General features: G+C 43.0%; 1 protein-coding gene across 1 annotated transcript in view; it reads left to right on the forward strand.

Annotated features, from left to right (window-relative positions):
* lama1 (laminin, alpha 1) overlaps positions 1 to 26,662 on the forward strand; it is an 89,691-nt gene that overhangs the window by 6,676 nt on the left and 56,353 nt on the right. Inside the window, exons 2-21 of the mRNA XM_061712943.1 lie at positions 3,757 to 3,927; positions 4,026 to 4,138; positions 4,244 to 4,295; positions 4,986 to 5,176; positions 6,648 to 6,827; positions 7,829 to 7,918; positions 8,002 to 8,119; positions 8,210 to 8,388; positions 9,264 to 9,357; positions 9,445 to 9,602; positions 9,722 to 9,862; positions 14,596 to 14,754; positions 14,839 to 14,940; positions 18,040 to 18,254; positions 19,959 to 20,070; positions 20,699 to 20,809; positions 20,920 to 21,047; positions 22,004 to 22,090; positions 22,162 to 22,373; positions 24,693 to 24,799. Of these exons, the coding sequence (XP_061568927.1) occupies positions 3,757 to 3,927; positions 4,026 to 4,138; positions 4,244 to 4,295; positions 4,986 to 5,176; positions 6,648 to 6,827; positions 7,829 to 7,918; positions 8,002 to 8,119; positions 8,210 to 8,388; positions 9,264 to 9,357; positions 9,445 to 9,602; positions 9,722 to 9,862; positions 14,596 to 14,754; positions 14,839 to 14,940; positions 18,040 to 18,254; positions 19,959 to 20,070; positions 20,699 to 20,809; positions 20,920 to 21,047; positions 22,004 to 22,090; positions 22,162 to 22,373; positions 24,693 to 24,799 (2,720 nt within the window). The remainder of the gene's footprint in view (positions 1 to 3,756; positions 3,928 to 4,025; positions 4,139 to 4,243; positions 4,296 to 4,985; positions 5,177 to 6,647; positions 6,828 to 7,828; positions 7,919 to 8,001; positions 8,120 to 8,209; positions 8,389 to 9,263; positions 9,358 to 9,444; positions 9,603 to 9,721; positions 9,863 to 14,595; positions 14,755 to 14,838; positions 14,941 to 18,039; positions 18,255 to 19,958; positions 20,071 to 20,698; positions 20,810 to 20,919; positions 21,048 to 22,003; positions 22,091 to 22,161; positions 22,374 to 24,692; positions 24,800 to 26,662) is intronic.

A 26,662-nucleotide genomic window follows, 5' to 3' on the forward strand; every position in this document is an offset into this window, starting at 1 on the left:
CTAATTCTTACTTTACAACTGTCCTGAACGCATCAGGGCTGTGAGCCAACGCTGATTGGCTGTGAAGCCTGATTTATGGTTCCGCGTTAAATCGACACAGAGCCTTCGCCGCAGGGTATGGCGAAGCGTACGGCGTAGGGTACGCGGCGACACGCATCGTACGTGCGCATTGCCGCGTGTTCTACGCCGTAGGCTCTGCGTTGGTGTAACGCGGAACCATAAATCAGCCTTAACAGTTACAGGCAATTTGCAGACTCTGCAAATTTGCGGCCATGAAGGAGATGAGCGCTAAACTTTAAAAGAGGACTAAGCAAGTACAAAGTTTTAGAGTCAACTGCCATTGGTGAGTCAGTGTAACCTTCATAAATAATTTCTTTATCAGAATGTTGTGGTAGCTTTGACCAGCTGCCTATTTGAATGAGCTTTGTGTTTTTGTCAACTAGACCGCCGAGTCTATTCTCTGTTATAGAGCTCAGAAATGATGTTATAGACTGCTGTGTCTATATCTATCTAAATAGATTGTGTAATTTTAGACCAGTTATGTTTTTTTTTGTATTTAAGCTGTATCAAAACTGAGTCAGTCAGTGACTGAGTTTTCAGCGCCATGTGATTGACAGCTGTCAGGCCTGTGTGTGTGTGTGTGTGTGTGTGTGTGTGTGTGTGCGTGCGTGCGTGCGTGCGTGCGTGTGTGCGTGCGTGCGTGTTCTTCTGAACAAGTTTGTGACTTTACTCTGCTTTCTGCAGCATAGGCCTATAGGCTTGGCTCAATAAAAGTGAGAATAAATGTTGTTTGATGGGTAGGATGAGGTGTTGTTGAACGTTAAAATGACTATCAAAAGGGCCCATGGAGAATGCTCCGCCCCCTCTGGACTGAGACCCGCGCTCCACCACTGCCTGTGATTGTGGATTCTCTCCGCTATTGTGTGACCAAACTGAGTGATTGGGGAGGGGATGCACCATGCACGTAGGATATTATTGTAGGTAGGGGCCCATAGTGAGTTTGTGTCCAGGGCCCGTGGTCATGATAATCCGTCCTTGCCTAGGCGACGTCTTTACGTATTTACGTCTACCGGAAGAAAAACAAATTTACTGGATTAGCAACAACATGGAGGACCACCTTTTTGGATTTGTTTTGATATAATTTTGAAGCAGCACCACGACAACATCATGTCGATGATTTTCTTTCGTGTGCTGAGGAGGAGGGAGGCAGAAGACCGTGCTTTGGCACGACCACCGTTTACTGCGTGCTGCCATCTTGAAACTTTGTTTGGAAAACAAGCCCAGCGTGGAATATAATGGCCCTTTTGCACCAGTACTTACCCAGCCCGACTCGGCTCGTCACGCCTCTACCCGTTTTGTCCCCGTTTGTTTCCCCCCCCCAGGGGAGAAGTGGGCAGGTTGGGGTGAAGCTGCTGTGACGTACTCGATTGCGCAACCGCTTTGTTCATGTCGGCGCTGATCAGAAATCAGCTGGAGCCGCGAGCGGCTGAGAGTAAAACATCCCTTTTTTAATTCTCTCGTCAGCACCAGGTTTATGAACATCTGCACCTCAGAGTTGGATCACCAAACAGACGTTTTGCGCTTTATAATAAAATTGCCGCGAGCCGCGAGTCGCTCTCGCGCTGACTCCCGCTTCCTGATTCAAACGTCTGACGGCCCTGCCCCCCGACCAATCAGTGGCGCGGAGGGTGGTGACATCAGAAATAGTCCCGGCTCAGCCCGGTTAGAACCTCGCCAGAATGGTTACAGAAAAAGTATCCGCTTGGTGCGGCTCGGCCCACCTTGGCCCGTAGTGAAAAAGCGAAAGACGGGGGCGTGGTGGGTAGAAGCGAGCTGAGGTGGTACTAGTGGAAAAGGGCCAGCGTCATGGAGACAGACGGGCGAGGGAACGAGCAGCGCAGAAAGACCGGAATTAATTTAAAGAGGAATGAGTGAATACATGATCACAGAATTGTTCTATTCGGATTAAAAATCAGAATAAACCAGCCACTTACTTCAATTCGGAATGGCCATTTTCATTTGGAATTAGGTGTTTACATGGTCATTTTTAATCATATTAAATTGGATTTAATTTTAATTCAAACTTCAATCAAATCCCTGACTGTGTTTTACAGGTAGCAGTAAAAAAAAAAAACCCACAAAAAACATTGATCACACCACAATAGACGAGACACACTCAACAGTTAGTCGTTAAGCAGACCGATACCAGCAGACACAAATGAGTTCTTCTGTCTGCTGGTCCAGCACCTTAAACATTGTTGGTGATGGTTGGGGGAAGGAGAAGGGTAGGAATGTGTGAGCAAAGGTCTTTACAGCACGGACGGCATTGATCTGGACAACACAGGCCTGCCTTGGGTTCTGGCTTCATTCACGTCGATCATATTATTAGTGGCTTTCCTAACATTACCACATACTTTAAAAAGAGCGTGTGGCCGTTTTTTGTTTTTTAAGGTGATTATTCCAGTCCAGCAGACAAAGGAAAGAATGAGTAGGAAAAGATTCAAACAAGAATGACTCTTGTTCATCCACATTAAAACTCTGTAGCTTGTGATTAAAACACTGTTGGACTTTCGATGCTTTAAAAAGAAAACTTGCATTTCATGAAATCTATATTCTGAATGTTGGCTGTAACAAGCATTTATACGGAGCAAGTGAAAGTGATGAAACACAACACACATCCCAGGGGTGATCGTCTGGTTGATAAAGGAACATTTGATGAAACTTTGGTGACCTTCTTTTGTTGCAAACTTAAAGTTAAAGAAAATCCAGCAGCCAACATTAAAGACCAGGGGCCTCATCTATAAAGCTTGCTTGCGCAGAAAAAGGGCCTGAAAGATGCGCAAGCCACCTTCTACACAAAGGCTGGAGCGGGGGCCTTCGCACAGTGTCTTGATGATTTGCAATCACAGGCTGAGCTTACCGTTAGTTTTTAAACTGTAAAAAGTGGGGGGCCCAAATACATGACTTTGAAAAGTGGGGGGGGGGGGGGGGGGCATGTCCCCCCTGTCCCCGGTGGAAATTGCGTCGTGGCACTAATGGGCAGCAACGGCGTGCTGCCACTCACTCGCTTTATTTTATACTATTAATATACTTTTTCTACTTTTACTGTGACCACCAAATAATGTCGTTTTCCTGTCCTCCACATCATCCACAACATCTAGATCTCAGTCTCCGTGAAAGTCAGTGTCACGGTTGCTCGACACGTTCATTCATTCTGACACCAAACAGGCTGTAGGAAGCCACTGCGCATGCTCAGCAGGCTCATTCATATGCAAGAACATACCATTTAAGGTAAAAAGTGGGCGTGTCGAGGGCGGGATATGAGGCGGATTCAGCTGCGCAGCCTACCAGCTGGACTGTGATTTATAAAGCGAACATTGCGTGCAAGTGCGCGTGCACACGGTTTTATAAATCCGGATTTTTTTTTGCGCCCGCCATTTTCGGCTTTTGGGTGTACGTGCACTTTTAGTATTAAAAATGGAGTGCGTAGGATTCATACTAAAAGTGCACGTACACCCAAAAGCCGAAAATGGCGGGCGCAAAAAAAAAATCCGGATTTATAAAACCGGGTGCACGCACACTTGCACGCAATGTTCTCTCTGTTCATGATCACATGACCATTTCATCATCGTGGTGGCACAGGGTAAAAGTTCAGGGGTGAAGCAGTCCTGGAAGTCACGACTCAGCTGAGGATTGAAATGCAGAAACAGCTGAACTATGTTTTCCTTTGCTGACTGACTTTTCCCTGCGTTTCAGGTTTGTTTCCTGCCATCTTTAATCTGGCCTCCAATGCTGACATCAGCAGTAATGCCACATGTGGAGATCCAGAACCTGAGGTTTACTGTAAGCTGGTGGAACATGTTCCCGGGCGAAGAATCAAGAACCCACACTGTCCCAAATGTGACGCCAACTCAGTCCTGTCCAAAGGTACAGAACCAGAACCAAATACCAAACTGAGTTCTACATAAAGGTTGTGGTTTGAGGTTCCACATACATCCTCATCAGTGTGATCCTTCTGCTCCCAGAACGCCATCCAATCACGAATGCCATTGATGGAACCAACCAGTGGTGGCAGAGCCCGAGCATCAAGAACGGACATCAGTTTCACTGGGTCATCATCACACTGGACCTGAAACAGGTGAGACATCAGGACATGGAAACATGGAAACGTCCTCACCTTAAACATGGTTGACAGCCTCATGGCAGGTTCCTGCAGGTCACATGATTCTGTTTCTTTGTTCAGATTTTTCAGGTTGCTTACATCATCATCAAAGCAGCCAACTCCCCCCGACCAGGTGAGAACAGTCAATTAATATTGATCTTCAAACATTAGTACTCACTCTTTCAATTCCTTTTTTCTTTTTTTCAATTGTCTGCATATATATTAATGGTTAATACCATGTTGGTATGTATGCATGTATATGTATATGTATGTATATATATATATATATATATATATATATATATATATATATATATATATATATATATATATATATATATATATATATATATATACATACACAGGACTGTCTCAGAAAATTAGAATATTGTGATAAAGTCCTTTATTTTCTGTAATGCAAAAATGTCATACATTCTGGATTCATTACAAATCAACTGAAATATTGCAAGCCTTTTATTATTTTAATATTGTTGATTATGGCTTACAGTTTAAGATTAAGATTCCCAGAATATTCTAATTTTTTGAGATAGGATATTTGAGTTTTCTTAAGCTGACATTTTTGTTTTTGTAATTGCATTACAGAAAATCACAATATTCTAATTTTCTGACAGTCCTGTACATAAGTCTTTTTACTATCACATGGTGTTTCCATTTTTAAAGAGAAAAAAATTTGATTTTTCATTGCTGTGCCTGGCTCTTCACCATCTTTTGACTCGTTTACAGTCTACTCACATGTGAGATGCCTCATCACACACATTTGTAGTGTGAATGTTCCAGGAATTCTTACGTGTTCGTATTGCAGGTAACTGGATCCTTGAGCGCTCTCTGGACGGTGTGAAATTTGAGCCATGGCAGTTTTATGCCATCCATGACTCAGAGTGTTTGACTCGTTATAACATCACACCGAGACTTGGTCCCCCTACCTACAAGAGTGACACTGAGGTCATCTGTACATCTTACTACTCTAAACTGAACCCTCTGGAGCACGGAGAGGTGAGACGATCTGAACACCTGAACACCAGTACTGGAGTTGAGGGGGGATGAGGGGGGATAAGGGGGATGAGGGGGATGAGGGGGATGAGGGGGGATGAGGGGGATGAGGGGGGTGAGGGGGGTGAGGGGGATGAGGGGGATGAGGGGGGATGAGGGGGATGAGGGGGGATGAGGGGGATGAGGGGGATGAGGGGGATGAGGGGGGATGAGGGGGGATGAGGGGGATGAGGGGGGATGAGGGGGATGAGGGGGGATGAGGGGGGTGAGGGGGGTGAGGGGGATGAGGGGGATGAGGGGGATGAGGGGGGATGAGGGGGATGAGGGGGGTGAGGGGGGTGAGGGGGATGAGGGGGATGAGGGGGGATGAGGGGGATGAGGGGGGATGAGGGGGATGAGGGGGATGAGGGGGATGAGGGGGGATGAGGGGGGATGAGGGGGATGAGGGGGGATGAGGGGGATGAGGGGGGATGAGGGGGGATGAGGGGGGATGAGGGGGGATGAGGGGGATGAGGGGGGATGAGGGGGGATGAGGGGGATGAGGGGGGATGAGGGGGGATGAGGGGGATGAGGGGGGATGAGGGGGGATGAGGGGGGATGAGGGGGATGAGGGGGGATGAGGGGGATGAGGGGGATGAGGGGGGATGAGGGGGATGAGGGGGGATGAGGGGGATGAGGGGGGATGAGGGGGGATGAGGGGGATGAGGGGGGATGGCATCCCCCCTGAAATAAAAACGGTCCAAATCATCCCCCCTGTAAAACTGACATCCCCCCTTTCCATCCCTTATGTCATTTCATCAATGAATGTGGTTTTACTGCTATTTCAACATTTAGAGTCATCACCAGAAAAATAACACCAGAAAAATAACTTATTTGACAATTTTCACCTGTTTCAAGTAGATTTTCACTTGAAATAAGTAGAAAAATCTGCCAGTGGGACAAGATTTATCTTCTTATTACAAGCAAAAAAATCTTGTTCCACTGGCAGATTTTTCTACTTATTTCAAGTGAAAATCTACTTGAAACAGGTGAAAATTGTTGTTTTTTCCAGTGATGGGTCTTGTTTTAAGTGTAATGAGAAGTTTTTACTAAAATGAGACATTTTAACTAGAAATAAGACAAATATTCATGTTAAGATTTAGAGTTTTTGCAGTGATCCATGTTACTTATCCTGTGAAGGACAGAGTCATATTGATAAGTTCAGAAAAGTGTTTTTTATTGTTGTGTTTTGATGTATTTGATGTAAGCCCAGTGGATATTTCAAGCTTACAGAAGGCTGCATTTAACTGCTGCTATGTCATTCCTGCAGTATTTCTGCAGCTGTTTTGATCAGTGCTATTATTTGTAATATATTATATTATTTGTAATCAGCACAGATTATTTTTTACAACTCGAGTACTGCTGAACACCATGTCTGAACGCCGGTCTGCATAAACCCCTGTCCGTCTGAATGACCTGTCAATCCATCTGCCAGATCCACACTTCCCTGATTAATGGCCGTCCTGGAGCAGATGATTTGACATCCGCCCTCCTGAACTTCACATCGGCCCGTTACATCAGACTGAGGCTTCAGCGAATCAGAACTCTGAACGCAGACCTGATGACGCTGAGCACCCACGACCCCCGAGATATCGACCCCAGTGTGACCCGGAGGGTGAGACAAACGGCAAATACGGACACATCCTCCTCCTTTCAATTCTTGAAAAAGATGCCCACGGTTTTTCTAATGGTAGAAATGCTGTGAGTTGATCTATGAAAGTCTTATAAGATGGAGGGGAATTTTTCTTCCAAAATAAAAGTATACATTTTTTGCAAGTAAGTGATCAAAATTAATATCCTGCATTTTTCGTTATCTAGTTGTAAATTATATGTGTCATTTAATAAATATAAACTACTGCTTAAATCATTTTTTTTGTCCAGGACTAATTGTGTAAGAGAATGAATTGAATTCCAATAACTTTGTAAACGGTCGCATTCCCAGAACATATGCATGAATGTCCCCTCCATCTTTTTACATCTGGGACACTTTGACGAAATATCCTTTGATATTTTATGCATTTTTATTGGAGTTAAGTAGAATTTGTGGATGAATTTAAAATTAGCTTCCTTAATTTTATTACTTGTAAATGGAAAATGTACTCTTTCACAGATATTTCTAGATAAAAGTAATCTCATTACACTTTAGAATGAACAGTAAATGAAAGTACAACTTATTGTAATCCATTTATAATACAATTTATTAGTTCAAATACATATATTATACGCATACTTCAAAATCACTCCTATTCTACTGCTGGAAATGAGCTAGGACTTTCAGTGTTTCATGTGTGAGGAGAAGGATTTATCAGGTGGCCAAAGAAGGATTCATTTTAGGACATCCTACAAATGAGGAACTGAGGTCTTCCGGTCTGGAAGTAACAGTGATGGGGACTAGTTTAAATGTCTCACTCTGAGACAGGATTTTCTTAATGTTTACAACATTACGTAAGTGGAAAGAGGCAGTTATAGTAACTTGGAGGATTAGAAACAACTGCTTGATTGGTGTTGATACACCACAACAAATAGAACTAGTGTCTGTCAGAGAAATAATCAGTAACTCAAATACATAGTTGTTGATTGTTGTTTCTAATCGATGATGTCTCTGTTGTGTCTCAGTATTATTACTCCATCAAAGACATCTCTGTGGGTGGGATGTGCATTTGCTACGGACACGCTCAGAGCTGTCCCCTGGATCCTATTACCAAGGTAACAAACCACACCTGTGCAGCTGTATAAATGAACACCTGTACTGACGGGTGATGGAAATCTGTGCATCTCTACTTTCACAGAAGCTGCAGTGTGTCTGTGAGCACAACACCTGTGGAGAAAACTGTTCCAAGTGTTGCCCCGGGTACCACCAGCAGCCATGGCAACCAGGAACCATTTCAGATGGGAACACCTGCGAAAGTAAGAAAGAAAAAGAACAGACATAGTTCCAGTTACAGAATCAAAACTAGTGTGAAGCTCACCTGTCCATCTCACCTGTCTGTGTGTCAGAGTGTAACTGTCACAACAAGGCAGTGGACTGTTTCTACAACCAGACAGTGTCAGAGCGCCATCTGAGTCTGAACAAAGACGGCATTCTTCAGGGGGGTGGAGTTTGTATCGACTGTCAACAGAACACCGCCGGTATCAACTGTGAGACCTGCAGGGATGGATACTACAGACCTGCTGAGGTACAGTACTAGACCAGGGGTTCTTAACTTTTCTGACCTTGGGGCCCAATTGTTGGGTATAGTACCTCGGCGGACCTGAAGCAAGTGGTCTAGTAACTAGACCACTTTCTTCAGATCCGCCGAGGTCCTATACCCAACACTATAGACCTGCTGAGGTACCAGTCCCCATACTGCAGGTCTGCCAAGAAAAACTAGACCTGAGGTCGGCAACCCGCGGCTCTAGAGCCGCATGCGGCTATTTAGCGCCGCCCTTTTCTCGACTTTTAGCGACTTTTTTCTCGACATTTTGACTTTTTTCTCGAGATTGTACTTCAACATTAATCTCGACATTTTGACTTTTTTCTCGAAATTTCGACTTTTTTCTTGACATTTCAACTTTTTTCTTGACATCTCAACTTTTTTCTCGATATTTCGACTTTTTTCTCGACATTTCAACTTTTTTCTCCAAGTGCATAATGAAAAAAAAAATCTTCCCCCAGTTATAACTAATATAGAAACATGCAGCATGTGTTGTCTTCATTCTAAGGCTTATACAAGACTTTTCATTTTTTGCGGCTCCAGACATATTTGTTTTTTGTGTTTTTGGTCCAATATGGCTCTTTCAACATGTTGGGTTGCTGACCCCTGAACTAGACCCAATACTACAGACCTTCTGAGGTACTAGACACCATACCGCAGGCATGCACAAATAAGAGACCTTATACTGAGGACCTGCTGGGGTACTAGACCCACATTGCAGGCCTGTACAGGTACTCAACCCAATACTGCAGGCTTGCCTAGCTAGTAGATCAACTATGCAGATGTGCTGAAGCACTATTTCAGAAACTTTATATCTGTATGTTGAGTGTATGTTGTGTTACACATTGTGTCTGCAGGTGTCTCCATACTCAGACTTTCCCTGTCTGGAGTGTGATTGTGATCTTAGAGGATCAGAGTCTTCGGTCTGCTCCAGAGACAACTCTCGGCCAGGTAAGCCTGCTCTATTACGGTTAGTGTTGTTGTTTCCATGCCTATATTTCCTACAACAGGTGTGTGTGTGTGTGTTTGTGTGTCCAGGTCTGTCTGCAGGTCAGTGTGTATGTAAGAAAGGTTTTACTGGTCGACGCTGTGATCGCTGTGTGTTTGGATACAGAGACTTTCCTCAGTGTATTCGCTGCGAATGTAACCTGTCAGGCAGCACCAACACTGACCCATGCAGCCCCTGCACCTGCAAGGTAAACCAGGGAGGGTCATCATTTGCATTTTCTCTAATGTCACACCAGCTGTCTGATATCATACCTGCTTGTGCAGATACAGCTGCTCTGTAACATCTCTCCTGTTCTGTCCTCCTCAGGAGAATGTGATGGGTGCTCACTGCGATCTGTGCAAACCAGGTTTCTACAACCTGCAGGGCAAAAACCCACTTGGCTGTACTGATTGTTTCTGTTTTGGAGTGTCTGATGTCTGCGAGAGCTCAGTCTGGAACACAACTCAGGTAACAAACCTGACATCAAGCATGTGCAGCTACACCTGAATAACAAACACTTGCATCTGAATAACAAACATCTACACCTTACTAAGAAACACCTGCACCTGAGTAATAAACATCCCATCCATCCAACCATCCATTACCGGGTCGCGGGGGCAGCAGTCTTAGCAGAGATTCCCAGACTTCCGTCACCCCAGACACTTCCTCCAGCTCTTCCTCCAGCTCTTCCTCCAGCTCTTCAGAGGGGAGTCCGAAACGTAACCAGTAAGACCCTGGGTCTTCCCCAGGGTCTCCTCCCGGTGGGACATGCCTGGAACACCTCCCTAGGGAGGAGGGACATGCCTGGAACACCTCCCTAGGGAGGCGTCCAGGAGGCATCCGATACAGATGCCCAAGCCACCTCAGCTGACTCCTCTCAATGTGAAGGAGTAGCGGCTCGACTCCGAGCTCCTCCCGGGTGACCGAACTCCTCACCCTATCTCTAGAAGATACAAATGCATGAACTAGTTTTTCTGCATCACTCTGCGAGAGGATTTTCCTAATCTTTGCAATATTACGGAGATGGAAAAAGGCTATTTTACAAACCTGATTGACATATGGTTTAAACGAAAAATCCTGATCGAAAATAACACCAAGGTTTCTCACAGTTGCACTGGAAGCCATCGCAACACCATCTAATCCCTTCCTAAGATGCTCTGGACCAAGAATGATAACCTCTGTTTTATCTGAATTTAGAAGCAAGAAATTTCTGGACATCCAGTCCTTGATGTCCCTAAGACATGCCTGAAGTTTAACTAACGGTTCTGTTTCATCCGGCTTCATAGACAAGTAGAGCTGCGTATCATCAGCATAACAATGAAAGTGTATGCCGTGATTCTGGATTATACTTCCCAATGGCTGCATGTATAAACTGAACAAGATTGGCCCTAGCACTGAACCCTGCGGAACACCATAACAGACCCTTGACTGTTCTGAAGAGACCTCATGTACATGAACAAACTGGAACCTGTCAGATAGATATGATTTAAACCAACATAGAGCTGTCCCTTTAATCCCAACAACATGCTCTAACCTGTGCAGTAAAATGCCATGATCTACAGTGTCAAAAGCAGCACTGAGGTCCAGTAGAACCAGTATGGAAACTAATCCCTTATCTGAGGCCATAAGGAGGTCATTCGTGACTCGAACCAGTGCTGTCTCTGTGCTATTATGCATTCTGAACCCTGACTGAAAGACTTCAAACAGATCATTTCTATACAAATAGTCACATAACTGGCTTGAAACTGCCTTTTCCAGAATTTTAGATACAAATGGAAGGTTGGAAATTGGTCTATAATTAGCTAAGGTGTCTGGGTCAAGAGAAGGTTTTTTAAGTAAAGGTTTAATTACTGCGACTTTGAAAACCTGTGGTACATATCCTAAACTTAGGGATAGGTTAATTTGGTCCAGTATTGTTGTACCAATAAGAGAAAAAATATGTTTGAATAGTCGAGTCGGGATGGGGTCTAACATACATGTGGTTGACTTAGCTCTATTAACGAGTGAAGTCAGCTCAGGGAGGTCTATAGGATCAAAATAGTCTAGAGACAAGTCAGAGCCTAGGGAAGTCGCTAAAGCTGAAGAAACACCTACAACCGGCTGGTTGATTTCTTCTCTAATTCTCGTGATTTTACTGTTAAAGAAGCTCATAAAGTCTTCACTACTGAGAGCTGCAGGAATGCACGGCTCAACAGAGTTGTGACTCTTTGTCAGCCTGGCTACAGTGCTGAACAGAAAACGTGGGTTACTTTTATTATCCTCTATCAACGTTGAATAATAAGCTGTTCTGGCTTTGCGAATGGCTTTTTTATATACTATTAGAATATCTTTCCATTCACGATAAGAGTCTACAGACCTACAAGAGTACCACTTCCTTTCCATCTTACGCACGTTTTGTTTCAACATGCGGATATCTGAATTATACCAGGGAGTTAAGCTCCTGTGGCTAGAAACCCTCCTTTTCAAAGGAGCAACTTCATCTAAAGCTGAATGCAACAAATCAGCAGTGTTACTAGCAAGGAAATCAACATCTGCAGAGGTAGAACCCAGGTCACTGGCCTCGACTACATCACTATTTCGCACTGTCGTAAGATAAGCAATGGCCTCCCTAAATTTAACAATAACTTCATCAGACAAACATCTGCTAAAATAATACCTCCTATTTTGCACTTCAACATCAACAAAATTAAATTCAAACGTTATTAAGTAATGGTCGGATAAAAGGGAGTTTACAGGTGACACCAACAGACCATCAGTTTCAACACCGTAGGTGAGAACGAGATCGAGAGTATGATTAAAACAGTGCGTCGGTTTATTCACTTTTTGTGAGATACCCATTGATTCTAGAAGAGAATCGAAGGCTAATTTAAGATTATCGCTTTCAACATCCATATGAATATTAAAATCACCCACTATGATGAATTTATCTGTGCTGATCAATAATCCAGAAAGGAAATCTGAAAATTCAGACAAAAACTCTAGATACGCACCAGCAGGGGGCCGGTACACTACCACTAACACAACTGGCTTTTCTGATTTCCAGCTCAGAAATTTCAGACCAAGCATGAGGCTTTCAAATGTATTATAATTGCACTTAGGTTCAATTTTTGTTTGGAGACTGGAGTTATAAATTGCTGCGACTCCTCCGCCTCGGCCCGTGCTTCTAGGAATGTGATGATTAAAGTAGCCGGGCGGAGTTGATTCATTCAAACTAACATACTCTTCCTCCTGTAACCATGTTTCTGTTAAGCAGAAAATATCACTCCTGCTCTCTGTAATTATATCATTTACTAACAGAGACTTAGAGCTTAATGATCGTATATTTAGTAATCCGCATCTAATTTTTCGGGCTGTAGTTGGTACCAAATGTACATTGGTTTTAATTTTTACAAGGTTATTTTGGTTAACGCCTCCAAAACGCCGCACCTGGTGAACTTTTGGAGGGCGGGGAACTGCAACCATTTCTATTTTGCTAGGCACCTGGCCAGAGTCGCCAATATCATGTAATCCTACAGTTTTAGAGTCGCTAATTACATAATGCAATCTTACAGTTTGATTGGCAGGCGTTGGTCCTCGAGAAGCAGCAGAGAAGTGTGTTAAACTACAGCTCTGCATCCTGGCCTGGACCCTGCATTGTCAGGGGGAGTGTCTAATAACATTGGCCAGATTTCTAGACATAAGAGCTGCACCATCCCGGGTGGGATGAATGCCGTCCCTTCTAATCAGACCAGGCTTTCCCCAGAATGTCTCCCAGTTGTCAATAAAGTCCACGTCGTTTTCTGAACACCACTGAGACAACCAGCGGCGGAGCGAGAGCATGCGACTAAACATGTCATCGCTGGTCAGATTGGGGAGGGGGCCAGAAAAACCTACGGAGTCCGACATGGTTTTGGCGTAGTTACACACCGAGACAATATTCATTCTGGTTACTTCCGACTGGCGAAGACGGGAGTCATTAGCTCCGACATTGATGATAACTTTACCATATTTACGATTACCCTTTGCCAGTAGCTTCAAATTTGCTTCTATGTCGCCCGCTCTGGCCCCCGGGATACACCTAACTATGGTCTCTGGAGTCGGCCTCACATGTCTCACAATAGAGTCTCCAATTACCAGGGTCGGTTTCTCAACAGATGTGTCGCTGAGTGGGGAAAAACGGTTAGACACATGAAGCGGGTGGTGGTGTTCCGTGAGCCCTTTAAGACTACCCTTCCTCCGAACCGTCACCCAGCTGCCCTGCCTGGCCGGCTGCCGGGGAGCTGCAGGGGAGCGGCTACGCTCAGCTGCTACGGGCCGGTCCGCAGAGGATTCTATCGGACTATGGTCTAGTTGGCCGAACCGGACCTCTAACTGACTGAGCCTCGCCTCCAGCCCTGCAAATAAGCTACACTTTAAGCACTTACCGTCTTCACTAAAGGAGGCAGAGGAATAACTAAACATTTTACACACTGAGCAGGAAAGAGGTGAAGCGGTGGGAGCCGGAGAGGCCATGCTAAGATGCTAACGGAGGCTAACGGACAGAAAATGTATCGGTGATTGGTGACAGTGAAAGTTACGGAAGAGAAAATGAGCGAGTGTTGAAATAAAGACAGTAATGTACCAGATATAGTGCTATTTTACCAGAAAACAGTCTAAGTTTTAGATAAAAAGTCGGGAGAGATCTGAGCCTGCACGCAGCAGCAGCACAGACCGCAAACACCAGTCAGTCGGATTGATCCTCGAAGTATTCCTTCCACCGTCCAGCGTTGTCCCCAGTCGAGGTCAACAGCTCCCCACCTGCACCGTAATCGGTGTTGGCACAGTACTGCTTCCCCCTTCTGAGGCGCCAAACGGTCCGCCAGAATTTCCTCAAGGCCGACCAAAAGTCTTCCTCCATGGCCTCACCTTACTCCTCCCAGACCCGAGTTTTTGCCTCCAGGATTCCATTTTTTTCAATTCAATTTTATTTATATACCATCTATTACAACAGAAGTTATCTCTAGGCGCTTTCCAGAGACCCAGAACATGACCCCCGACATGACTGCTGAATGCGAAATACCTGTACCTGACTAATAAATAGCTACACCTATGCCTGGCTAACAGTTGTAAGCTCAAAGATACGTGCTCTCAGCTAACTTCTTCTCAGGTAACACATTCTCTGAGCTAACACCAGCACCAGCAATGATGCCCTAATGATAAACTCTAATGCTATTTTGTTTCAGGTGTTTGTTCCAGATGTTTTGCTCCATCCATCTTCATCTCTCCAAACACCTGTTGCAGTCCATAGCAATGATGTCCTCTTCTCCAGTAACACGTCGTCAGGTGCTGACCACCAACAGGAGCTGTGGTGGGCAGCACCCCAAAGTTTCCTGGGCAGTAAGGTGGGCTGGGCGTAAAGTGAGGGTTGGGGTCTGTCTCCATCATGTTTGGGTGTCCCACTAAAAAGATGTCCTCCCATTCATCAGCTGGCTTCTTATGGAGGGTTTCTCAGCTTCTCTGTTCTGTATGACATCTCATTAAACAATGAAGACCGTTCCGTCCCAGCCCACTGTGACATCATCATCGAGGTAAGTGCAAAAAGCGACATCACCACGTTCACATTTGTAAAGTGCTGTGGCAGGTTTATTTCTGTAGTACAATTCAACAACAAGGTGATTCAAAGTGCTTTATAAAGACATTAAAATATAAATAAAAAGCATGATTTAAAATTTAAAGAAAAAAGAACGAAATAAGAACAATAGATCTGTACAAAGCCACTAAAACATAAATAAGATGCATGATTTAAAATTTACCAAAAAAACAATAGATAAAATCTATTGAAATATGATCAAGTTTCCAAACAAGTATAAAAGTAACTTCACTCAAATTCAGCTGAAATAGATGTGTCTTGAACCTGGACTTATGTGTTTCAGCTGATCAGAGGCTTTCTGGGAGTTTGTGGAGTATAGAAGGTGAATGCAGCTTCTCCATTTCTGGTTCTGATTCTGGGAACTGATAAAAAAACAGATCCAGATGACCTGAGGGGTCTGGAAGGTTCATACTGGGTCAGTAGGTCACTAATGTATTCTGGTCCTGGACCATTCAGAGCTTTATAGACCAGCATCAGAACTTTAAAGTCTATTCTCTGATGGACCGGCAGCAAGTGTAAAGACTTCAGAGCTGGACTGATTTGGTCCACTTTGTTGGTCCTAGTGAGGACTGGACTGATTTGGTCCACTTTGTTGGTCTTAGTGAGGACTGGAGCAGCAGAGTTCTGGCTGAGCTGCAGTTGTCTAACTGATCTTTTAAGGTGGACTGTAATTCAATTAAATTCAATTAAATTACATTTTATTTATATAGCGTCTAATACAACAAAGGTGTCTCTAGATGCTTTCCAGAGACCCAGAACATGACCCCTGAGCAATTATTACATAAACAATGGCAGGTAAAAACTCCCATAGTGGGAGCAAAGCCTTAAGCCAAACAGTGGCAAGAAAAAACTCCCCTTTAGGAGGGAAGAAACCTTGAGCAGGACCTGGATCATAAGGGGGGACCCTCCTGCTGAGGGCCAGACTGCGAGGTCGGGGACATCAACAGCACACAGCAGGCAGGTGGAAGCAGCAACAGGATGACCGAGGTTGGGGACAGCAGGCTAGCACGCAGCTCCCGAAGCTCCGGCCCAATCAGCAAGCCCCAGGTTAGGTTCAGGGTCGGGGAAAGGTTGAGAAGGGGCAGGGCCAGGGAGAGGAGTCTTGATGGACAAACCTCTCCCCCGCCTGGCCGGGCCGTTACCCTGCCCTCTCACTCCCACGCTGCAGGTTCCAGTGTTGTGCATTCAGAGATGCTCTTCGCCACCGGCAGAGGATGCTGCACCATGTACAAAAGAGAAAAAAGAGAAGAAAAGGGGGGGCCAGCACAAGAAACTACAGGAGCGACTCTAACACACTAGAGTTTACACTACCTAGAGATTTACCAACACCAGCTAGAGGTTTACTAAACACTAATTATAGGCTTTACTAAACATAAAGGTTTTAAGTTTAGTTTTAAAGGTGGAGGTGGTGCCAGCCTCCTTAACCCAGATTGGAAGTTGGTTCCATAGTAATGGTGCCTGATAGCAGAACGCCCGCCCTCCAAATCTACATTTGGATACTCTAGGAACTACGAGTAAACCTGCACTCCGAGAACAGAGAGCTCTGCCAGGAACATAAGGCACTATCAGGTCTTGCAAATAATGCGGAGCTAAGCCGTTTTGGGCTTTATACGCAAGTAATAAAATTTTAAATTGGATTCTGAATTTTACGGGTAGCCAATGGAGCGACGCTAACACTGGAGAGACGTGGTCTCTCCTGCTGATTCCTGTCAGTACTCGTGCTTCTGCATTCTGGATCAGCTGGAGCCTATTCAGCAAATTACTTGGACATCCTGCTAACAACACATTACAGTAATCTAGTGTAGAAGATACAAACGCATGAACTAGTTTTTCTGCATCACTCTGCGAGAGGATTTTCCTAATCTTTGCAATATTACGGAGATGGAAAAATGCTATTTTACAAACCTGATTGACATATGGTTTAAACAACAAATCCTGATCGAAAACAACACCAAGGTTTCTCACAGTTGCACTGGAAGCCATCACAACACCATCTAATCCCTTCCTAAGATGCTCTGGACCAAGAATGATAACCTCTGTTTTATCTGAATTTAGAAGCAAGAAATGTCTGGACATCCAGTCCTTGATGTCCCTAAGACATGCCTGAAGTTTAACCAACGGTTCTGTTTCATCTGGCTTCATAGACAAATAGAGATGCGTATCATCAGCATAACAATGAAAGTGTATGCTGTGATTCTGGATTATACTTCCCAACGGCTGCATGTATAAACTAAACAAGATTGGCCCTAGCACTGAACCCTGCGGTACACCATAACAGACCCTTGACTGTTCTGAAGAAACCTCATGTACATGAACAAACTGGAACCTGTCAGATAGATATGATTTAAACCAACGTAGAGCTGTCCCTTTAATCCGAGGACTGGGACTGTAAAGATGCTGTTAAAATAATCAAGCTACTAAAGACGGATGCTGGACTAGTGTCTCCAGGTCCTGCTGAGACACCAGATCTTTTTTAACCTTGATATATTCTTAAGGTGATAGTAGGTTGACTTTGTTGTTGCCTTAATGTGTTTTTCCAGATTTATGTCTGAGTCCATCACTACACCCAGATTTCTGGCCTGGTTGGTGGTTTTTAGGTGTATACATTGAAGCTCTGGGGTGACCTGTAATCATTTCAATTTGGCTCCAAAGACAATTACCTCATTATTGTTTTTGTTTAGCTGGAGAAAGTAATGGCACATCCAGTCATTAATCTCCTCAATGCATTAACCAAGAGGCTGTACAGGGCTTTGGTCTCCTGATGACATTGTAATATACAGGACTGTCTCAGAAAATTAGAATATTGTGATAAAGTTCTTTATTTTCTGTAATGCAATTACAAAAACAAAAATGTCATACATTCTGGAATCATTACAAATCAACTGAAATATTGCAAGCCTTTACTTATTTTAATGTTGCTGATCATGGCTTACAGTTTAAGAAAGTATCTAAAAAAAATTTGAATATTCTGGGAATCTTAATCTTAAACTGTAAGCCATAATAATAGACTAAGAAACTGTCTCTCGGCTGTTTACAGGGTAACGATCGAGCTCTCCGTCTCTCGCCTCCTCGCCTCCTCCGTCTCTCTCCACTGGCTGAGCAAACGGTTGCCGTGGCAATGGTCCCACAGTCCTTTGTAGATGACCACACTGGTGCTCGTGTAACCCGGGACGACCTGCTGTTTGTCCTTGCTCATTTGGAACTGCTTTTGGTCAGAACTCACCTGAACACCTCCACTGATGGACCAATACGGTAAGGAAAAGTAATCGGATTCCTAATAGTGTGCTTCTATAATTGTTTATGACCCAAAAAGGCTTGCAGAACTGTCCAGAAATTCAGAAAGAGATTATTAATAATAGTAGATTAGTATGAAGTGTGTTGCTCTCAGTCCTTAGTGGACACTGCAGTGTTTAGCTCTCTTCCAATGTAACTACAAACAGAGATTAACTACACTTTGTTTTCCCCTTGTCTGCACATATTAATGGTTAATACCATGCTGGTAAGAACCTAAGGCATGTATATGTGCATTTTTAACATAAAATACATATGATATATATATTTTTTAATATGTCACATATATTTATTTTATTAATATATATATATATATATAAATATTATGTATATATATTGTTGTCATACCGCATTCTCACCGACAAGGACACTCATTCACTCCCCGTTTCCCCCTCCCCGGGGGGTCCCGCACCGCCAGGCGGCACCCCAGGCTGCAGGGCTGCTTCACTTCCACTCTAATGGCGCTTTTGCACTAGTATCTACTCGTCTCGACTCGACTCTTCTTGCCCTTGTTTCTTTTCAATCCTCAGATCAGAAGTAGGAGGTTGGAGTGAAGCTGCTGTGACATATTTGATTGTGTGATCTAAACGGAGAAGACAAAAACACTAAAGATGTAGAACCTGGAGGAGATGATAGATGTGCTGCTAGGTCTGTGGCTTGTGTTTGATATCAAGTTAAAAAATGAGAGGGAGAGAAGATTCAGGCGGCAACGCTTTTCTTTTGTTTGTTTGTCTCGGTGCTGCTGAAAAGTCAGCTGGAGCCGTGAGCAGCTATGAAGAGACAGAGCTCCTGGTGGATCTGGTCGTTCCTTATCACCCGTCTAGATCCCTGTAGCAGGGCGAGTGCTACGGGGCCCGACCGACAGGATAGAGAGGACACAGAGTTTAGTGCAGAACCCTTTTATTCACCGCCAACAACTTCACCACACGTGCACAAGCACAGCATCAGCCAGATCACCCGCTTCTCAGTCTCAGACTCGCCTTATCAAAGCTGGCAGGGTGGAGAGGTTGATGGGCCACACCTGTGACCCATCACCTGAGTGGCTGCAGCTCCTCCACCCTGCCACAATCCCTTTTTAATTCTCTCCTCAGCCACCAGGTTTATGAACATCTGCACCTCAGAGTTGGATCATGAAACAGACTTCTGCTGCCATTACTGGTTGAATAAAATGAACCAGAATCCGTCAGAGTCTCTTTCTCTGATTTCCTCCTCCTGACTCAGACGTCTGACTCCAACCCCCCGACCAATCGGTGGCCTGTAGTGTGATGATGTCAGATACAGCCGACTCAGCCGCTTAGAACCTCAGCAGAATAGTTACAGAAAAGTATCTACTCGGCAAGTTAGACCCCTAGTGGGAAAGAACCAAACCGAGTGGAGGAGAGTCGGGCTGAGTAGGTACTAGTGGAAAATGTCATAACTGTAAACACAGATGAACTACACTTCCACTCCAACTACAAACACAGATGCTGGTGAACTGTAAGTCCCACGGGTCACGGAAGAGCAGTGCTATGCATGCCATCCAAAGCTGGTGCCATGCAGCAATAAAGAAGTGCCAGAAGCTACCGTTCACACTGCACCACTAAAAATATGCTATTGAATCCTGTCACTTTTCCAAATAAAACATCAACTCCATTGAGAGATTTAATTGATGCCTCTGTCTTCCAGTTTCAGCTTTGTCTCCCTGGATATTGCTGATTCTAAATCTGGTTCGGGGATTCAGGCGGTTGCTGTGGAGAACTGTGAATGTCCATGGGGTTACAACGGCACTTCCTGTGAGGTTAGTGCTTCATTTACGTAACCAGATGTAATTACATTACATTTATGTTTGCCACCATATCAGAACAGTCAGACTTCTCCTCCTTACCAAATGAGAGGGTTTAGACCAGGGGTCGGCAACCCGCGGCTCTAGAGCCACATGCATCTCTTTAGCGCCGCCCTGGTGGCTCCTGGAGCTTTTTCAAAAAGGTTTGACCTTTTTTTCTTCTTTTTTTTTTCTTCTTTTTTCCTCTTTTTTTTCCTTTTTTTTTCCTTTTTAATCCAGACATTTTGACTTTTTTCTCGAAATTTCAACTTTTTTCTCAACATTTCGACTTTTTTCTCGAGATTGTACTTCAACATGAACCTCGACATTTCGACTTTTTTCTCGAAGTGCATAATGAAAAAAATAATCTTCCCCCAGTTATAACTAATATACAGTAGAAACATGCAGAATGTGTTCTCTTCATTCCAAGGCTTATACAAGACTTTAAATTTTTTGCGGCTCCAGACATATTTGTTTTTTTGTGTTTTGGGTCCAATATGGCTATTTCAACATTTTGGTTTGCCGACCCCTGGTTTAGATCCTGGTCCTGGGGAGACTTTCTCCCGTGGGAATATGTGGTTAATATGTGCTTTTGTTTTTTTAGGCATGTCTCCCTGGTTTCTACAGAGTGGGTGGAGTCTTATTTGGAGGAAACTGTATGCAATGTGAATGCAACGATCACGCCACCGAGTGTGATGTGGATGGAATCTGTGTGGTGAGTTTTAATCAGCCCGCTAAGCAGCTAAGAAAATCCTGAAGCCTCCATCTCTCTTCCCTGGATTTAACTAACCTCCGTCCTGTATGTCTCCGGCCTGTCCGTCTCAGGGTTGTACCCACAACACCACTGGCCCCCACTGTGACCAGTGCATCCCTGGTTTCTATGGTGATGCCACGGAGGGGACAGCAGATGATTGTCATGTGTGTCCATGTCCTCTAACAGTGGCATCCAACAGGTGAGTGTCTTTACGGTCTGACTGAATACACTTTGTCCAGCAGGTTAGTGTCTTTATGGTGTAACTGAAGACACTATGAGACGTCCAGCAGGTTATTGTCTTTACGGTCTAAAGCCTGAATTATGGTTCTGCACTACACCAACGACTGTGACGCCGTCGTGAACCCTTCAGACTTCTCACTCCATTTCGCCCATTCCTACAGTTTAAGATTAAGATTCCGAGAATATACGCCGTAGGCTCTGCGTCGATTTAACGCGGAACCATAAATCAGCTCCCAAGAGTTCAAAAATAGCTACACTCAAAAATAGGGATAGTGTACGCTAAAACATAAGAAAATAAACAAATAAAATATTTTTAAAATAAATAAATAAATAAATAAACAAATAAAACATGAATAAAATTTTTTTTTTAAGAGAACATCAGTAAGTTAGTACAACAAAACCTGCAGTTGAATTACGCGACAGGGAAAAGAGTGCCAGTCTGCATAAACATACAGGATTGTCTCAGAAAATTAGAATATTGTGATGAAGTTCTTTATTTTCTGTAGTGCAATTAAAAAAACAAAAATTTCATACATTCTGGATTCATCACAAATCAACTGAAATATTGCAAGCCTTTTATTTTTTTAATATTGCTGATTATGGCTTACAGTTTAAGATTAAGATTCCCAGAATATTCTATTTTTTTAAGATAGGATATTTGAGTTTTCTTAAGCTGTAAGCCATGATCAGCAATATTAAAATAATAAAAGGCTTGCAATATTTCAGTTGATTTGTAATGAATCCCGAATGTATGACATTTTGGTTTTTTTAATTGCATTACAGAAAATCACAATATTCTAATTTTCTGAGACAGTCCTGTAGATGTAAGATGTATGCATATATGATGTATTGTATGTGAATGTCTAATGCTGAATGTCAATAAAAAAAAAGTCTGCTAACACGTGTGTCTTCCAGTTTCAGTCCCACCTGTGTCCTGGAGGCGTCTGGACAGGTGTTGTGTGACCAGTGTCAGCAGGGATACACTGGGAGCAACTGTGACAGGTGAGGGTCACAGACGGGCTGAGTGGTGACCGATGCACAGACAAACCTTACACCTGCGTGTCTGTCTCCAGGTGTGCCAGTGGTTTCTATGGTAACCCTCGTGTGGTGGGCGGAGCCTGTGTGGGCTGCGAGTGCAACGGCAATGCCAGGACCAGTGAACCAGGACATTGTGACACCAACACTGGGGAGTGTCTGCACTGCCTCAACAACACGGCAGGGAGACACTGTGAAGTCTGTCGGCCCGGTTACTACGGAGACGCAGTGCACTCTAAGGATTGCCAAGGTGAGCTAGACACCCACTGGTGTCTGAGCACACTTAAGCCTCAATTATGGTTATGCGTGTAATAGGGGTGTAACAATATATCGTGCCACGAAATTTTGCGATACAAAAACGTCACGATACGTGTCATGGAGGTGACAAACTGTATCGCGATATTGGGTTATTAATATTAATCTATTGTGTTGAGTAGAAACGCTCATCCGACCACGCCTCGACCCACGGACCAAAATCTTCCTCCGCTCAGAAGAAACTAGTCCCGTTCACGGGACTCTTGCAGGGTTTGGAGCTCTGAACTTTTACTTATGTAAGGCTGGTGGTAAATTAAACCTTTTTGGGGTGGTGAGTAGGATAAACACGGGGACAACTTCTGCTGAGTTCCAGTGTACTTTAATGTCCCTCAACAGTGTAGGATTTTAGAACATCAACACAGCACCTAGTGCCGTACTGTGGCGTATCACTCCGCCCAATCTAAAACAGACTAATCACTACAGATAAACTGACTAGTGTCATTATAGTCCCTGATTTACATCAGAATATAAAGAATATATTTATAAAATAATCAACCCTGAATTACCAAAATAACCTTCTTAACAAAAATAAATCTCCTCTTACACTTATAAGGTGAGCATGAATCAATCTTTTTTATGATGTAAAATTGTATGTATTTATTTACTTTTATTTATTTATTTAATTTTAGTTGTTAAATTTCTGGAAAAGAAAAAAGTCAAATCATAAATAAGAGAAACTATTCAGTTTGTGGCTAAATATTTGTACTTGTATGAAACTGAAGATCATAATGCAAACCTGACATTTACTTTCAGTTCAGTTTGTGGAAAATGGTTGGCCTGGCTTTCTTTTTAAAACTTAAACAGTTATAAAGCATTACAAACTGGAACAATAGGGTAAATGCACAGCATTGTTTTGTATTTTGTGTCTTTCAAATAAAAGACAATTTTTTCCAGTCACATGTTCCTCATTCAAGGTTGTTAAAAAAATACTGCTATAATATCGTATCGTTATCGTGACCTCAATATCGTGTATCGTACCTTATTGTGAGATTACTGTATCGTTACACCCCTATTGTTAGTGGAGGAGGTGCAAGAAGCTCACGTAGCTGCACTCAGATCCGTGTCAGTTGGAATGAATCACAGAAATGTGTGCAGAAACAAGCGTACATATGGATTCATGCAGCTGAACATTTCTGAGCGCACGTCATTTTTCAGTTTTAGGCGTCCGTCTTTTAGTATGAAAGAAAACAACAGCTACCGTTCAGAAAGCATTCAAACACAGAACCCACACACACACACACACACACACACACACACACACACACACACACACACACACACACACACACACACACACACACACACACACACACACACACACACACACACACACACACTAAAAGACCTCCAGAAATCATCTAACACTTGTGAGTCACAGCAGGAATGTGGATCTTTAGAAATCCAGATTAGTCCTGAGCTCTGACCTCCTGACACATAGCTGTGTGTTTAGGCTGCAATCCCAAGGTCACATGATCATGTGAGCCCAAAATTCAGAGCTTCGTTTTGCTCAGATCAATATGAAGACGCATGGCATCTGAATTGAACCGCAGACTTGATTAGAAAATAGGGGTGTAACGATACACTAATCTCACGATACGGTACGATACACGATATTGAGGTCACAATAACGATACGATATAATAGCAGTATTTTTTTAACAACCTTGAATGAGGAACATATGACTGGAAAAAATAGTCTTTTATTTGAAAGACACAAAATACAAAACAATGCTGTGCGTTTGCTCTATTGTTACAGTTTGTAATGCTTTATAACTGTTTAAGTTTTAAAGAGAAAGCCAGGCCAACCATTTTCCACAAACTGAACTAAAAGTAAATGTCAGGTTTGCATTATGCATCTTCAGTTTCATACAAGTACAAATATTTAGCCACAAACTGAATAGTTTCTCTCATGTATGATTTGACTTTTTTCTTTTCCAGAAATTTAACAACTAAAATTAAATAAATAAAAGTAAATAAATACATACAATTTTACATCATAAAAAAGATTGATTCATGCTCACCTTATAAGTGTATAAGCATAGGAAGATTTTGGTCCGCGGGTCGAGGCGCGGTCGGATGCGCGTTACTAGTCAACACAATAGATTAATATTAATAATCCAATATCAGATACAGTTTGTCACCTCCATGACACGTATCGTGACGTTTTTGTATCGCAAAATTTCGTGGCACGATATATTGTTACACCCCTATAAGAAAATGATATCAGCGTCGCTGTGGGTGTGTCTCTTTCACAGAGTGCGGCTGTGATGTCACCGGCGCCCTCTCCAGTGTGTGTGATGTCAGGACAGGTCAGTGTTTGTGCAGCGAGAACGTGACGGGACGCACCTGTGACCACTGTCAGGTAATGACCCCCACACACACACACACACACACACACACACACACACACACACACACACACACACACACACACACACACACACACACACACACACACACACACACACACACACACACACACTTGGTATTTTATTATTAAAATTATTATTATTTAGGGCCCGAGCACTTACAGTGCGAAGGCCTTATTGCATCTGTAGGAATTCTTTTCTTTCTTTCTTTCTTTCTTTCTTTCTTTCTTTCTTTCTTTCTTTCTTTCTTTCTTTCTTTCTTTCTTTCTTTCTTTCTTTCTTTCTTTCTTTCTTTCTTTCTTTCTTTCTTTCTTTCTTTCTTTCTTTCTTTTTATTTTTCCGACTAAATGAGGGCCTTTTTTCCCCCTAAACTTGCCCCAAAAGTCACCAAATTTTGCACCAAGCCAGGCCTGGTGAAAAATGTGATATTTAATGGTTTGCATTAATGGGCGTGGCCTAACGGCTCAACAGCGCCCCCTAGAAAACTTTGTGCCTCAAGCCCCACGATACGGTTTGACGTACATGCACGAAAATCGCTACACACCTGTATCATGTCGCTACTTAAAGAAATATCTCTTGGCTCCATGGCCGAAACGAACAGGAAGTCGGCCATTTTGAATTAATTGTGTCATTTTGGCACAATTTATGCCACTTCTTCGGCAGTTAATACGGCCCGAACCGTAACGTGCACCCAGGTGTGTTATACATCAAAATGTGCGTCTCGATTCTGCGACTACACGCATTACTTTTCTCAGTCAAAAGCGTTACCGTGGCACGCCCTCCCATCTGATTGGTCCATATTTGATAGTCCCAATTTTCTGCCATAACTTTTGAATGGTTTGATATAGAGAGTCGTGGCTGGTTTCATCCGCTAAATGTCCAGGCCTGAAGAATCTACATCAAGTCATACAAGCTTCCACTGCAGCCTGAACGTGCACAAGGGTGGAGGACCGTTCATCACTGCTTGCAGCTTTAATTATTATTGATATTACCATTTCTGCCATAAAAACGTCTGGACAGCAAGTTATTTTTTAAATCTTGGAAGCCTGACCAGAATGCTACAATATAACCATTTGCCTTTTTGTTAATGTCTCAAGAATTGTACAGAACTCTTAACTAGAACCAAATTTCTCTTTTCCTCCAATTTCTGGGAAGATCCTACAGAAGCGTATTGCATTCACTTGAGAAAAAAAAATCTGCTCGGTTTTTCTGATTTAACGAGTTAATTATCTCAGAATTCCGAGAAAAGTTTTAATAAAAAAAAAAAATCTCTGTTTTTTTGAATTAACGAGATAATTATCTCAGAATTCTTAGAAACGTTTTAATGAAAAAAGAAATCGCTTTCCATCTCGCAAAGTTCTGAGGTGCCTGCGCAAAGTCGACAAACTAATAACAATACCTTCTATAAAACTTAAAGACAAGAGTATCTCCCAATGTTTCAAACCAAAAGCAAATAAAACTGGATTAAACTGGACAGTAACATGTTTGCTTCCATGAAATCCAGCTCTCAAGAGAATGTCAGATTCTTGCAAGTTATGAGGTATCTGGTTAATTCAGAAAAACAGAGCAGATTTATTTTTTATTATAATTTTATCTCGTTAATTCAGAAAAACAGAGCAGATTTATTTTTTTATTAAAATTTTATCTCGTTAATTCAGAAAAACAGAGCAGATCTATTTTTTTATTAAAATTGTATCTCGTTAATTCAGAAAAACAGAGCAGATCTATTTTTTCATTAAAATTTTATCTCGTTAATTCAGAAAAACAGAGATTTTTTTTTTTCTCAAGTGAATGCAATACGCTTCCGTAAGATCCTGAGATGGGCGATTAAGACCAATGTATAAAAATTACAGTAT

The sequence above is a fragment of the Cololabis saira genome, chromosome 22 (genome assembly GCF_033807715.1).
Source record: "Cololabis saira isolate AMF1-May2022 chromosome 22, fColSai1.1, whole genome shotgun sequence".
NCBI lineage: Eukaryota > Metazoa > Chordata > Actinopteri > Beloniformes > Belonidae > Cololabis > Cololabis saira.